Below are 16,122 nucleotides of genomic sequence, written 5' to 3' on the forward strand. Positions count from 1 at the left end.
TTTCTTCTTAGAAATTGCATTTTGTTTTTCGTTCTTGTTTTATTTTCTTTTCTTTGATGAGTTAAATGCGTAGCCCCTTAAGATCGCCTTTCGTTCAACATCCATGGAAACGTTTCGAGTCATAGCTGCGCGATAGTAACATTTTTTAATGGGTTTCTCTTGGGGGTTTTCCTCTTTAGATTTCCCCCTGTTTTCCCCAGATGGGGTTTTGTTTTTGAGCCATTTCGTGTGTTTTCTCATACTCTGGACCCCTTTAAGCTATGATTTGTTCTTATCGTGGATTCAGGTATGGAAAATTGATCAAATTCAAATGAACAATGTTTAGATGTCTCGATTACCCCAAGTGGGAGACAATCTGATTAGCTTTGATTTTGATTTTATGAGAAGGCAAGAGTGATGAATCAATTAGATGTGTGAATGGGATTTTTCTCATTTTGAACTCAAACTTTTGCGGCATTATAATTTGTCTGACTTGCCATTGGATTGGAGAATGCATTACTTTTTTTTTTGTATACTTAAAATGAGTGTTTTTGCCCACGCCTTCATGGTATACTCTGTGCCTGTTCCCCTTTAAGTCATTGTTTATGACTGCTTTGGATGAAAAGTTTAACAAACCAATATAACCATTCCTAATCCATGCTGAATAAACAGCTGTTTAATTCTTGCAGGATTTGTTGTGAGAACTGGAAGCTTCTAGTAAAGTGTTCCATAGTTTTTTTTTTTACTTCAGATTGGCTAACTTGACAGGATTCATTGTTGGAGAGCCTGCGAGACTGTAGTTTGGCTATAGTTAGCAGATAATTTTTGAAACTCAGTCATTTTTGTTTTTAGATTTGATTTATTTTTTGGTTCCACGGCTTTGTATAAATTTATCGTATAGGAAATTAGGAATAGCTGGGGCATTGGGTCAAAACCTAAATGGTCGTATTTATTTACAAAATTTATGTTAATTTTAATAAATGAATGAGTACAAATAAAAGTGTCTTATTCTCGTTTATATTCATGAATAAATTTATTTATTAATTTGTTTATAAGCTTGTTAATTTGATTTTATTTTTCCTTTGTTTTTTTCTTCTTAATTTAAATATTGACAAATATAAGATTTATTGAATATTAGGTAAACTTTGGAGTTTAAAATGTAAAGTTTAAAGAATAAAAAGACCAGTGATATAATTTCATAATTTTTCTTTAGGTGCCCAATAAAATTATAAAAAGAGAGTGCTTGCTATTGAACATTAAATAAATATATTTATGCAAAGCAAAAATAAGTGAATATAAACACAATGCTAAAAAAATTAAATGAACGCTAAAGAAACATAAATAACTTTAAAAACAATACTAAAAATTTAAATGAACGCGAACGAAATATAAATAACTTTAGAAACAAACGAACACAACTTTATTAGTTAAAGCATTTAAACATCCTATTGAAACCCAAAGAAGTAGAGTTTCATTCAACCAATGCAGACAGATAGTATTATCACTTTTTTCCCCCTACAAATTTAATATATCTAAACATTGTATTCAAACTAAAATTTAAAGATTTTATCGAAAGAGGATTATTTTGAAATATACTATGCATCTTACAACAAGAATCATTCCCTCCCTTCATCTTCTTTGTCCTCCTTCCCCATAAGAAGTCAACAGATTAGTAGTTCATTACTAATCGCAAAACATTTTTAAGATCATCAACGACGAAAGAAGGTTATGGAACAATGAGCATTGCTGAATCAACAACAAATCCTTTCGTTTCCCAAGATAACTCATATTTGATTCATCCGGAGAGAATGGGCATCTCAACGCTAAACATCTCCGGCGAACGAAGCCTCTTGGTTTTAGACATGAAAGGGTTGTTGTGGATGGTTTTGGACATTCAAATTTACTGATTGGTGAAAAATCATACAATGAAGTTTTCCCGTACATAGTATCTCACGTAAGGCTATATGAAGGGGGGGGGGGAATGTTATGATTAAAAAGGAAAACAAAGATGGCAAAGAAGCCTTAGATTGGGCTGCTCATCCTCACCAAGGATATGTAACATTAAGGACATCAGAGAATCATAATAAGTTATATTAAAAATTAGATAAACTACACGGGTGACCACTTAAATACTGTTTCCTTTCATTTTGACCGCCGATGTTTCGATTTCACCAATAAGACCATACAACTATTTAAATGGTTCAATCAAACCACATGCCGTTAAAATTTAACGGAGAAGATGACGTGGTAGTTTAATATTTTGGTATAACTACACATTTGGTCCATGTTACTTATATATTATATCAAATTAGTCCTAATTTTAATAATTTAAAATAAATCTAACCCCTCCAATCAGATGGTGCAATGTGTCATTGGCAAATGTGTAAGTAACAAAGTGACACATTGCACCACTTGATTTGAGGGGTTAAATCTATTTTAATTTATTAAAATTAAGATCAAATTGATAAAATATATAAGTAAGATGGATCAAATGTGTAATTGTATAAATATATTTAACTACCAAATCATCATATTCTCTGTGAAATTTTATTGGCAGGTTGCTTGATTGAACCATTTAAATGGTTAAGTGATTTAATTGACGAAATCAAAACATTTGTTATCAAAATGAAATAGGACAATAATTGAGTGGTCACCCGTGTAGTTTATCTTTAAAAATTTAGGGTGTAAAATTAAGGAGGTATAGAATGAGACAACAAAATCTAAATTATAAATGAGATTTTGAAAATTCGAAGGAACAATTACAGCTCCCATCATCTCCTCGGTTTATAATTATACAAATATAATAAATAAATAAAATACCATGATAAGACAGTTTGGCCGAGTGGTCTAAGGCGCCAGATTTAGGCTCTGGTCCGAAAGGGCGTGGGTTCAAATCCCACAGCTGTCAAAACTTTTTTCACCAGTGCTTTTTTGCTGGAGCTGAATAATATGTCCAGGGCAACTTCCTTCCCCATCTCCTACTCTTTCCTTTCTAGCCTTGTAAGCAAGCTCGATGATGCACATTGATGAAGGCTACGAGAGAGACATTGGCATTATGATCAAAGCACATATCAAGGTTTATGGACCAAGAAAAGCTGGTCAAAAGCCGCTGACAGAAGCTCGATGAGGAAATCGACTGTACCAAAGATCCACTCTTTGTTCATCTATCAAATAAACAAAAAGGAAAAGAGTTTGAACTTCAATGGAACTCTCTAATAGAGGCAATGTATAAGTGAATTTCATACTAATGTTTCATGTGTAGACCTCTCACCTTTGCCACATGTATGCCTGAACTATCTTCTGTGGGGAATATTTTCAGGTGAAGTCTGCTCAAAAGGTACTCCGAGAATTGAAGCATCTGCTGCAACGCTGATGTTATAATCTAATAAATGTGAGCTCTTCAGAAGTTCCGGCAAAGTGTTTGACAGGAGGAACAGTATCGAATAAGTCGACTAGTTCTGGCCAGCAATGTTCAAAGGTTTTGGAGACAACAATAGTCATAGTATCTGACCCAGCTGAAAGAAATTGAAAGGGTAATTGTCCGAGTTTATGTAACTGGGTAGACAATCTCCCATTAAATAGCTGTTCTTGTGAAGAATGGAGTTCAGTGCAAATTCCTTGCTTTTTGTCAAAAATGAAACTTTTGAATAGAAATCATGGACGGTCATTGCCTATTATTACTTTTTGTAGTAGCAATATTTGAATGTATTATAATACCATTTTCCACAGTTATTCAACTTCAATTCAAATTAATTTGGCACATAGTCAAATTTTCAAGAGCATATTTTTATACTGATTTTCTTCATAAAGGTTTCTTTGGAATATTATAATGGATTACGTTATCTTGATAAGCGCAACAACAACTGGATATTAAATAGCGTAGTTCTATAAACCCCATAAATATAAAACTGACATAGCTAAAAAGAATTGCAGAGTACATTAAAGATTATTATTTATTGTTTCTTGTCCCTGAACCTAAAATATCCTATATCTATATGTATCACTGCTGCCCGATCCTATTAATTATTCATCTTGTTAGGCTTTCCCATGCTCCAAGCATCAACATCGGCAGTGATTGTCTCAGTCCCATTGTTGAATATGATCAAGTGAGCATTGTCAAACACCGCTAGCGTCGGATATACTCTTGATGTGATGCATGTTTTTCCCCCAGCTCCGAAACTCTCGACCACAGAGTGATCAATCTGCAGAGAATAGAAAAGGCAAGAAAGTGAGAGAAAGAAGAAATACTTTAAGGACCCTTCATCACCCATGTAGGGCTGGTTCTAAAAGCTTTACACCATGCACCGACTTAATATTTCCAAGATAAATTTTTGGACCAATCCTATGGCCAGATAAAATTTAAGGCAATACTCTACTAATAGAAAACGAAGTTCTTTAAAGGAGGCATGTATATTACCAAACTCCTAAGTGGAATCCTCTTCTCGGTAGCCAAATCTACATCTACAAATCCAGCAAACGAGGGTCTGTATAGCCCACTTTCCCTCAAGGAAGACCTACCACAATGTAACACAAAATTAATCAAAATAAATCTAAAAGTTTGATATGTGACAAAAGAAGTGATATGGATTTGCAGAGGCAAAAGAAACCTGCTAGCGTCTGAGCACAAGAGAACAACGTGCTTGTCTTGACTTTTAAATACCCTGAAAAAAACAGGGGTATATTCCTCTAGATTCTCTGAAGCTAATGTTAGTAGCCCAAATGGTCCAACACCACCTTGAACAATAGAACCCTTTAGACCACAGAGATCTTGAGCATTGGTCCAGCTCGGATCAAATGCTTCAGCTTTATCCAAATTAGGTATGGTGAAGGTAACATCAACATCAGCCTATGAAGATCATCAAAACAGTGAGAGACTCGCTTTTAAAGTTTGGTTTAATTCAAATCAAATAATTAAAATCGAAAAGGGTTTTGATTTAAGGCAGATCAAACCTGAGCAGCAGTGATTCCTTTGATTTCAACATGTTCTCCCAACTTGAGTTCTTGATTGCTTAATTGAACCTTTTGGCCTCTTAGAGTCTCTATTTCTTCAATAGGCCATAGCAACAGTTGCTTCCCGCTAGGATCAAGCCACAACTTTCTTGGAATTGTCTGAGAAAAACACGCCATGAAAATTACTTCACTAAGAACAAACAAATCAAAATATCTACTTTCAAATGGATCAACTAACCTTACCTGAAGACCAGCCCATCCTTTATTAATATCATCTTGAGCTGTATCGGACTCATTAGACCAACCCCATAAAACCCTTCTATTCTTTGAAGGGTCAAAGAATGTCTTTGAAGCATAATAGTTGCCATAGTCGAATCTAAGCCCATCCCAACCATCAACGAAGTTCTTATCCACCAAATATTTATCCCTAGGTTCTGGGATATATGAACCTATAGTATAATACTCAAACCTTGTAAGATCCAAGCTCACCTTGAGAACATGCTTGACATTAGGGCCAACAGCAGAGGTATCAAGGCCATTGTCCCCAGACAATGAAACTGGGAAAAAATCGGCACATTCAAACATACCAGTATTCGCCACTGAATGTAAAGGATGTTTGGCCTTGACCCATTTCTTAAAATCCCTACTCCTATACAAATAAGCCATTCCTCTATGTTTCCTTCGGCTAGCCACCAACATTCTCCAATGCCCACCGACCTTCCAAGCGGTTGTTGGGTCACGGAAAGCGGTTTTGTTCATGGTTTCGTCCGCAACGACAATGGGGTTGTCGTCCGGTTTGATCCATTCACGCAAATAAGGGTCAGATAAGTTGGCCGGAATCGCATAGTTTTGGACTTGATAATTGTCGGGATCGATCCCTGTGTAGAAAATTACAGGCTTGTTGTTTGGAAGGACAGTGGCAGAACCCGACCAACATCCGTTGATATCGAAGTGCTTCGAAGGGTAAATTGCCGGGTTGAGAGCTTCCCAATTGATCAAATCTTTAGATACTGAATGAGCCCAGACAATGTTGCCCCAGACTGCACCTTTGGGGTTGTATTGGTAGAATAAATGGTAAATCCCATTGTAATACATTGGACCTGTTTGATTAAATACGTGTGAGAATAACGCATGAACAGTTAAAACATAGAAAAGGAATGATAGTTAAAATGAGCAAATGAAAAAGGTGAAATATACAGTGTTTTGTTGGAAGACTTACCGTTCGGATCTGTCGTCAGGGCGTTTATCATTTAAGCAGTTCGCCATTGATGAATCAAAACAAGCTAACAAGTCAGTGTGTATGTATAAATAGTGATAAAATGACAAAATTAAAATAAATAAAATTATTTAAATAAATACGAAGACCTTCAATATATATATATATATATATATATATGTGTGTATATGACTTCAAAATTGCTCAAATTTTATTCATATATTTTTATAAAAAATATTAAAAATGTTTAGATTAAACATATCTGGAATTTATAAAATTTATTTTACAATTAAACATATCTGAAAATTTTTCTAACAATATCATTTATTTAATAATATTCTAACTTACATAATATACAAATAATTTAGTAAATTATCAAACCAATGAAACCAACCAACCAACCTATGTCGATTTAGATAAAAAATTTAAAAGAATTTTTTTAGATTGTAAACCTTCGTAAATCTTATGAGATGCTTCCACTCCATTGTTACTTATCAGACAGAAACAACCGAAAATAAAATAACTCAACAGAAAATCTGAAAACTTCATCGTCAATTGAAGTTTGAAAAACAAAAGTTAAAAGAATATATATGAATGAGTAAAATGAGAGTATGGCATTGATTTATATAGGGGTTGGAGTAAGATACATAATTCAAATAGGATAGAGATTTATTTGAAATTACAAGTAGTTTACTTAACATTAAATTTGGAATTGTTGTTTCACTCAAATTCTAGATTACACTAACTGCCATTAAATTTGTTTTCTTAAAAATATGAAAATTAGAAATAAATAGGAAAAAATACTTAGAAGAATTATAAAATTATTTCAAATCATAAATTATTTTTATAAATATAGAAAGATAAACAAAAGTTAAAGCGAATTCTAAAAATAGTAACAATTAGTTTTTTTTTTGTTGAAAAGAACAATTAGATGTTTTAAATGTATGATTAAGTATTTTATTTATTATTGTTGAATTTTTTTATATGAAAACAAATTAACTGAAATGATAAAAATAAAATATTTTCTATTAAAATTTTGGTGGATAACATGTAAATAGAATATCAGTTATAATGGATAACCTCCTCGCTATAACCCCTTAAAATAAAATAAAATAAAATCAAGCATAATCTTTTATTATTAATAATTTATTATTTAACAAAAAAACAATATTATTCAACTTAGAAAGTAAGAAATTAATGTAAGAATACAGAAATACACATTTAGTCCAATTCCGTTGAAGGCAAAAGATTTAAGTGAGGGTTCTTTCAGCGTGCCTAGAGACTTGGATATAAAAGAGTCCATCTTCTGAAACCGTTGATACTTCAATCTTAACTGACTTGGCAACAATCTCATTCTAATGTTTGTTGTTATCCAATCCGAAACATTTACGTCGTCGTCGAAACGAGGGACAGGCTGGCTTTCCTAACCTCAAAAGCCCTGTAGGTTGAAAACTAAATGGCCAATTACCAGTAATCCCCACATGAACAAGCCCCTTCATTGAAGTGACGAAACCAATTCGCATCTCGGACGATAATCGTCCTCTTTGTAACAGCCGATACAAACTTAATAGATGTATGGCAATCACCTCAAACTCTAAGGTTCGTTGTAATCCTGATAGGAGTTCCCTCAGGTGTGGCAATAAGACCAAATGCAGTAGTCAGCTTTTCACTGTGTGTATACAACATTCCAACCTTAACTTCCTCGTTGACATCATGTAACACAAAATTCGTATCTGGAACATAACCAGTTAATTCTAGTTTCTCGATCAGACTCTTCAGCAACCCATGGATCTCCTTTGACAGAGGATGAGACTTGTCCCCAACATTAAACTGATGAATCTTGTTATCCACCTCAATCCAAGTCCAACCCGGGATCTTTTTCAAGTTCCTTTTCGTCATCAGGTTCCTAATTTTCGCCATATCTTCCCACCTACCGGCATTCGCATAAATGTTGGAGAGTAACGCATAGTGGCCCGGATTCTGTGGCTGAATTTCGAGAAGTGATTTTGCAGCCCATTCTGCCAACTCTACATGCTTATGGATTCTACATGCCGCCAGCAAAGCACTCCATAGTCCACCATCTTTCTCAACTGTCATGTTCTCTATTAACTTCAAGGCCTCGTTGAGCCTCCCAGCTCGGCCTAAGAGATCAACCATGCAAGTACAATGCTTCACATCTGGTCTTACACCATATTCGTCCCACATGATGTCGAAAATCTTGAGACCCTTATCGACCAAACCAGCTTGACTACAAGCATATAAAAGAGAAACAAAGGTTATCTTATTTGGCATTATCCCTCAACTCGACATCATCTGAAACAGATCAAGCGATTTCTTGCCTTGTCCATGGTACCCATAAAATTACATTTTTTTTCTCCCGCATCCCATCGAATATTTACCTCGCAAGATCGACACTCCCACACTTTGCATACATATCAACCATCGCAGTACCCAATATCACATCCAAACTAAACTTCATTGTACAAATATAATCATGAATAAGTCTAGCATGAATTTGGGATATAAGAGAACTGTGTCGAGTATCTGCAATTGCAGCAAGTTGAGAAAGAGGTAAAAGACAAAATCTCTCATGGTTTGCTATAAGAGAGGTTTGAGTTTTCGTGAGCTTTAACATGGAAATGGTATGAATACTACGGAAATTCCTTAATGCTTCACCTCATCTTTGTTGTCGGCTCCGCCTTTTGTTTCTTGTCCTTCGTGCACTTTGGGGTTATTCACTAATATTGCCTTGCTCCCAAAATTAAATCCCCTTTTCCCAAGACTCAATATTGTCCCAAAATTGAAAATGACGAGTTCTAGGTACAAGAGATGCCATCATATCTAAAAGACAGTGGTTCCTTTGAGTTAATAAAATATCTCTATATATCTGGATTTTTTTCATTTTGCTATTTTTTTTAACTAATTGCAACAATTAATTTTATTAAAAAAAAAAATAAAATGGAATGAAATTACAATCTTAATAAAAAGAGTATATAATAATTAAAATATAATAATCTTATGAATTGATCATTTCCCATAAACCATCACAAAGTACGAATCATGATAGGTTACTAAAATTATAATATTAAAAAATAAAAGTATTACATCAATTATAACGATCTTATTTTAATGATAATAATTTTCTCACGATATAATTAAAATTTTATTTAATTTGTGTTAATTTATTGGGTAAACTACACGGGAGACCACCAAACTATGACCATTAATCGATCTTGCCACCAAACTATTTTTGTTTCAATTCGACCATCAAACTTTTTAATTGATTCAATCAGACCACTGGTCTTATATTTACATATTTTATCAATTTAGTCACTATTTTAATTCAATTAAATAAATTTAACTATCCAATTAGAACATAACACATTTCAACACATGATTGGAAGGTTTTATTTATGAATTTTAAATTATTTAGTTAAGTGATTTTATAACCAATCAGGTGGTGACACGTGTCACCACCCCCTGATTGAAATGAAAATTCTTTTGTTATAAATAGAGCCATCCTCCTCCTTAGTTAAGCATCCCACAAATATAAGCATTATTCTATATTAAAGGCTATTTGTACTCTTTCTCTCTCTTTGTAATATTTCCTCTATTAGTGAAATATTATTTTAGTAGTGTTCGAGGAGGGTAGGTATAATTTTGGCCTAACCTCGTTAAATTTTGGTGTTATCTTTTATGTCTATTTAATAGCTATTGTCGGGTATAGTTGTTATTAATTATTGTCCTATTAAAATTACTTGTCTTGGTAGTTTTGTCTAAGGAAATTGGGTTTTAAGAGGGACCATTATGACCCCTCCTTTTTCTTGGGAATATACCTTGGGGTGATTTTTAGTACAATCATTTTCACACTAGTCACCTAGATAATAGTTTTCAAGTTGAATTTGTTATTATTAGTGGAAATTAACCTGAATTCCATAACAACATCCACATAGAACAATATATATATATATATATATATATATATATATATATATATATGGAGATATCATTCACTTACATTATATACAATTAATCAGTTTTATATTAATTTATAATAATTAAATTTAAATAAATAAATTATTAAAATTTAATTAAAATTTATAATCCATAAATAAATATTTTCCCAACTCACAATAAAATATATATTTTTTCATTTTACCGTGAATCTCATCTTCACCATCCCTCTTTACTTTTCAGATAGAAAAAAACTTATCCTCGTTGTCATAACCATTTTTTAGAAAACAATTAAGTTTTAAAAAAAATATGACTTTTATTTTGAAAAATTGGGGATTTATGAATTAATTTGTATAAAATTGAAAGGAGTCGCCATCGACCTTTGGATTAGGTAGGTCGAATACCGTAAAACGTCTTTTAAAATAATTTTAAGGAAAAATTATTTTTTAAGACAAAAATTGGTATGCGTTTACCAAAAAATTCGATTTACGAGTCCGGGAGTTGGTTACGCGTGGGGAAGGATTAACATTCTCATAGCGTCCAAAATTTGTACTAAATCACTTACACTTTGTCGTAATGGTGGAAATCATGAATCTAATATAAAGTTAAAATATGATATATTTATTGAGTTGCTTCGAATTATTCATATTATTAGGGAAAATTCTTTAACTTGAAAAGAAATATCGAAATTAGCAATCCTCCATCGGGAAAGCTATTCGCCTATTTCTTATCTTTAAGAGAATATTCCCTCCTCATCGATTAAAAAACACAAATCAAATCTAAAATGAATATCGACATTTGAATGAAATAAAATAAATTGCTGTTTAGAACAATACTCATTGCATCATTTGAATTAAAACTGATTAATTAGCACTAAAATAGCTTTGATTCATTTCAAGCTCTCATTTTGTTCGAACGTCGTATCAGATTGTAACACTTCGATTAAGTAATTCTTTCCACACCCGTTCTACAAATGCAATTCTTGAAAATATTCGAATAATATTTATAGATAAAGGCATACAATAAAAACAAATGTGAATGGACATAGGTGAAATAAAATCTTTATAATAAATAAAGCTAATAATATTTAATTAATATAATACAAATGACTACATAATATGTAAAATATGTACATGCATAAGGGACTGAAATAAAAACAAATGAATATTACAAACCAAAATACAATGGACAAAAATAAAACATTTGATAATTCCAAGGACCAAAATGGAAAAAACAAAAACTGGAAGGAGATAAACAATAATTACAAACAATCTAGAGCCAAGATAAAAAATATTAAATAATACAGGTACTGGAAATGAAAATAATCCATTAACAACATTAAGGACTGTAATGAAACAAACCAGAAACATAAAGGGGCAAATAATAATTAATCCTAAATACAACAATATTAAAACATTGACCAAAACGAAACATGCATAAACCACAAGGTCAAATTTGAATATTAGCAAAAATACACAATACATTAAATCAGTGACTAAAATGAAATAATCACAAATATTGTGACCAAAGTCAAATATAAACAAACTAGTGACTTAAATGTAAGTGCTCGAAGGAGAATAATGAAAATTTTCATTAAACGACTAAAAGGCGAGATTACAAAGAAGCAAGGACTAAACATCTATTTACACATAACCTAAAACACGCTGAAACCCCCTTTCAGAACGATGTCATTCTATGTGTGATATTTAAGGCCAAAATCGAAGCTTCTTCTCTCATTCCCTCATTTGCATCATTTCTAAAAACAGAGAAAGAGAGAGAGAGCCTTAACCTCTCTCAACTTCCCCTCGTCGGGGAAAGGCAACCGCCGTTCATCTGCTCCGTTCCACGGTGGCCGGAGGGAGTAAAAAACTCCCAAAACCTTCTTCTCGTCACCCCAACCTATTTCCTAGCCCTTCCCAACTTAAAACCTCCCCTAGAGCCCTATATCTAGGGAAAAAAAGGCTCTTTACCTTCGGTGATGGGGTTCTTCGAACTCCGGTGAGGCCACAACTATAAGATCTGCGTGAAAGGTGAGTTTTCTAGGTTCTTGCCTCACAATTCCTTTTTTTTCCGAAATGTTTCTCTCTTTTTTCCTTGTTATTTCTTTTTTTCGAAAGCTCTCTCTGGTTATTATTATTTTTGTTTATAATGGTTCCCCTCTCTCGTTTCCCCCCCGAATGTTCCCTCTGATCCCAAATGGTTTTTCCTCATTTTTCTTCTTCTCTATCTTCCTTGCTTTTATTTTTTGGTCTTGCGTGGTTCCCGATTCCTAGGGTATGAGTACCCCTATTCTGCTCTGTGACATGGTAGATATCCTCGGGATATCTTATGGATTTTGTTTCCATATTTTTTGATTTGCTGTCATTTTTTATCGTTGATTGATATGTTGTCACTGTTTGGTGCAGTTTGTCAATGGCGGAGTTAGAGGCGGTCGATGAGAGTGAGGATCGGCTTGAGCGGCGGGGCTGAGCTGGTGTTAGGGTAAAATCCTAAGCTGGAGCATCTTGGATCGTTGGATCAAACCTTAACCAACAACTGTGAGTGAGGCGACATTGGGCAGAAGATTATGAAAACTTAGCGGGTTTGGGTGTTGGGCCTGGATCGGGACATATTTCGGTCTTCGGGTCGTAGCTGGATTGAGTCGGATCGGCTGCTAAGCCGGGTGTGGGTTGGGTGCTGTCTGTTGGGTTGGATCACTGGTTGGGCTTGGCCTGCCAGAATATGTAAAATGTAAATTAAAATAATAATAATAATAATAATAATAATAATAATAATAATAATAACCCAAACAAAAACGAGTGTCTACACACGTCTCATTGAGTCTTTTTTTTGGGTGCCCATTATTTCTACCTATCAATAACTATGCATTTGTTTAAAATATTTATTTTTTATTCTCCATTTTTATGTTTAATCTTTCATTCGCATCCCTCTTTTAGCTCCATGATTTTTTTTTGAAAAACGTGTGGAAGTTATAGAAAGTTAATACACTAAAAGAGTTTGAAAGTTTGATTAAGTGTTATTCTTCTATGTAATTGTTTTTGTTATGCCGATTGTTTCAAAGGATATATTTCAACAGAATACTTTGATATTGCTTATATGTTAACATTTATGCCGATTGTTTCAAAGGATATATTTCAACAGAATACTTTGATATTGCTTATATGTTAACAGCAAATTTATATTTTTGGGACTTCTGTGTTATTCTTCTATGTAATTGTTTTTGTTATGCCGATTGTTTCAAAGGATATATTTCAACAGAATACTTTGATATTGCTTATATGTTAACAGCAAAATTTTATATTATTTTCTGGACTTCTTAATTCTTTTCATGCGTGTTAAATCATTTAGTTTACCTATATTTTTTTATCATATTATATTTACTAAATTATTCGCATCGCTCTTCATCTTCCTCTTTGACCCCAAGGAAAATGGAAACCATTTTCGGAAGAAACCCTTCATTATCTACGATCCTACTTCTATTGATTTATGGTTTCTGATTCTTCTTATTCTTCCCCTTCTCTTTGTTGTATGTATCTTCATTGATAACACTTCTCCCTTCAACACAACACTCCTGTTTCGGTTCAACATCATTATCCTGATGCTCCACAAGATCTTTCAAAGTGAGTTCGAAACAAGACTCGCACATTCTATTAACCATTTCCATAAGCTCCATTTGGCCTCTAGCGATGGCTTGAGCTTGCGATGACGGTGCTAAACATCGGTAATTAATGTTCATTTCGAGTTGAAGGATAGTTCCCTATAAAAGAGTAGAAACTCCGGAGACATTATTTTACGTGAGTTGAGAAAAAAATTTAAGATATTAAGTTTAATTAAATCTAAGTTATTTGTTTATTTAAATCTAATGACTATAAATTAGTTTAAAATTATTAGTTTTACATTATATATATGATTGTATCCAAAATTAACAAGCGCATGAATGTGCAAAATCATCCCGTTGGGGGTTAACGATCACTTAAGAAAAGGCCCAAAAGGCAGCCATCAGCCGAAAGATGGCCGCAAAGTTGGGTTTAAATTTGAAACAGTTCACCCCAACGGCCAGCTTCGCTCCAAGATTCTTTGCTTGCTTCTTTTAGGCTGTTCATCCAGTCGTTGAAAAAGGCACCAAAGGAGGCCGCCCCTTTTAATAAGGTTATTTGAAGTACAGTTTCCATTTTTTTTAATCAAATCAAATTTTATAAGTTAAATAATGTCTTCTTATTAAATTATTAATACAAAATTTAAAATTGAAGTATCGAAATATTTTTTAATTTTAAAATTAATAATTTTTTTTAAAAAAATTAAATAAAAAAGATATCAAATTTAATTTATCTAATTTTAAAATAAACACAAATGTTGTCTTGAAATAAATATTATTTTTTAAAATATAAATCTTAAATCCTGGAATATAATGCTTTCACTCATCAGAAGAAATACAAGTTAATGAAGTTAACCATTTTCTCGCCCAGCTCAATCACAACGGGTCAACTGGACGACATTTGGTTGGTAACTGGTGGCACCATTTTCTGGCATGATACAGTTAAACTGAGAGTCCTGTCAGAATAAGTTGGATTTATGTTTTTTTTAATACGTGATACATGAATTATATATATTTTAACAAATATCATTATGACTAAATTTAAAATAATTTAATTCTAAAATTTTATAATAATATATCATTATTTATTTTTAACCAAATTTTCCAAAGAAATTAAAATTTTCGTTGTACTTTGTTTTGTATTATAATATTCATCATGGAATGCTGAGATGGCAATGTTTCATTGGCTATTAGAACGAAACAAAAAGATAGTTCAACTGTAGAGAACCAACCCCCTCTAGATGTTGTTATACTGAATAGAATGCGCATCTTATTTTTCTCTCCATTTCTTCCACCTCCCTCCCTCTGTATCTTCTAACATCGCTTATTGAATCCTCAATCCAAAAAAAGAGAAGAAAATGATGATAGTTGCTTGTTCTTTCCTTGAATCCCATTAAGTGTTTTGTCCCCCCCCCCGAAACCCGATTTTCACATTAAAAAATGCTTGTTTCTTGGCTGCAAATTCATGTCACCAAGAAAGAAAACACAATGACTGAAGTGCTCCAATCATCCTCTTCTCATTTCTCTTCACCTTCAAGCACCAACCCAACGCAACACCCCCTTATTAACACTGTAATCACCATTTTTACCTCTTCATTCCAACAGCCCCTCCACGTTGCACATTCCAGCAGCTCCAGAAGCCAGTTGTCCCCTCCACGTTTCAGCAGCTCTCCAACAACGACAACCGTCCATCACCTCACCAGCTGTCTCTTCCAGAAGACTCCACCGCCACACCAACGTTCCAGCTTCAGCCACGCCCCGTTGAAGACTCCAGAAGTGCCTCGTCAATGCCCCATGTCGAAGCCCTATGGTGAGTCACCACCATAGTCCGGTGACTCACCAAAGGTCACCCCTTTGTGACCGGTCCGAGACGAACCTCGTGGTGGCTATAAAAGCCACTGGTTCCCTGCAAACAAAAAAAGACAGAGGGGAGCAACCAAGATACAGAGACAGAGAGCAGAAAAAAAAAGAGAGAGGACAGAAAACAGAGAAGAAAAAGAGGAGACCAACAACCAGCAAACCAAGAAACGAAAAATAAACGAGAGAACGGGAAGAGACTTACCAACATCGTCGAAGCCTCCACTCGCCACCATACGCCTCTAAAGCACTCGAAAACCGGAGGTATAAACTGTAGATTTGCTCCGATTAAGAGCTTTTTAAAGAAAACAGAGACTGTATTCGGCCTTAGGAGGTCGAGATTTGTAATCTAGGATAATTTGGGAATTTCCGGCCACCGGTGGTGGTGGCCGGCGGTGGAGCTCGTGGCGGCGTATAGCTGCCGGTGGCTCCCAGAATTCCCTCAGACGAGGGAAATATAGAGAGAAATGAGAGAATTCTCTCATAAGAGAGAGAATTAGAAAAAAAAGAGAGAAATGGCCTTTGAAGGTCGGTTTTAGGGTATTTGTACCCTCATCGAAACGATACCGTT

General features: G+C 33.9%; 1 protein-coding gene, 2 non-coding genes and 1 pseudogene across 3 annotated transcripts; 2 read left to right on the forward strand and 2 right to left on the reverse strand.

Annotated features, from left to right (window-relative positions):
- The first annotated feature begins 382 nt into the window (after positions 1-382).
- LOC120200854 lies at positions 383-481 on the forward strand. Its single transcript, XR_005523608.1, has one exon. It is a non-coding gene; the product is annotated as a small nucleolar RNA Z266 (small nucleolar RNA).
- A 2,326-nt stretch (positions 482-2,807) lies between these two features.
- On the forward strand, positions 2,808-2,887 carry TRNAL-UAG. Its single transcript has one exon. It is a non-coding gene; the product is annotated as a tRNA-Leu (tRNA).
- Positions 2,888-3,965: 1,078 nt separating this feature from the next.
- On the reverse strand, positions 3,966-6,208 carry LOC120200836 (beta-fructofuranosidase, insoluble isoenzyme 1-like). The gene is made up of 6 exons (XM_039201586.1): positions 6,149-6,208; positions 5,173-6,029; positions 4,930-5,088; positions 4,587-4,825; positions 4,397-4,493; positions 3,966-4,181 (listed from the first exon to the last, which is right to left on the reverse strand). The coding sequence occupies exons 1-6, from the start codon at positions 6,177-6,179 to the stop codon at positions 3,999-4,001; spliced, it is 1,566 nt and encodes a 521-aa protein (XP_039057517.1). The 5' UTR covers positions 6,180-6,208; the 3' UTR covers positions 3,966-3,998.
- A 1,401-nt stretch (positions 6,209-7,609) lies between these two features.
- On the reverse strand, positions 7,610-8,780 carry LOC120200763 (annotated as a pseudogene).
- Between the last annotated feature and the right edge of the window lie 7,342 nt (positions 8,781-16,122).

This window comes from Hibiscus syriacus, unplaced genomic scaffold (genome assembly GCF_006381635.1).
Source record: "Hibiscus syriacus cultivar Baekdansim isolate YM2019G1 unplaced genomic scaffold, ASM638163v2 tig00006570_pilon, whole genome shotgun sequence".
NCBI lineage: Eukaryota > Viridiplantae > Streptophyta > Magnoliopsida > Malvales > Malvaceae > Hibiscus > Hibiscus syriacus.

Excerpts from the sequence above, each read along its gene's own strand:
- LOC120200836 (XM_039201586.1), bottom strand. The coding sequence starts at position 6,179 with ATGATAAACGCCCTGACGACAGATCCGAACG. Across the intron at positions 4,826-4,929 it reads AAGGAATCACTGCTGCTCAG|GCTGATGTTGATGTTACCTT; the intron begins GTTTGATCTGCC and ends TGATCTTCATAG. Across the intron at positions 4,494-4,586 it reads TTGTGCTCAGACGCTAGCAG|GTCTTCCTTGAGGGAAAGTG; the intron begins GTTTCTTTTGCC and ends ACATTGTGGTAG.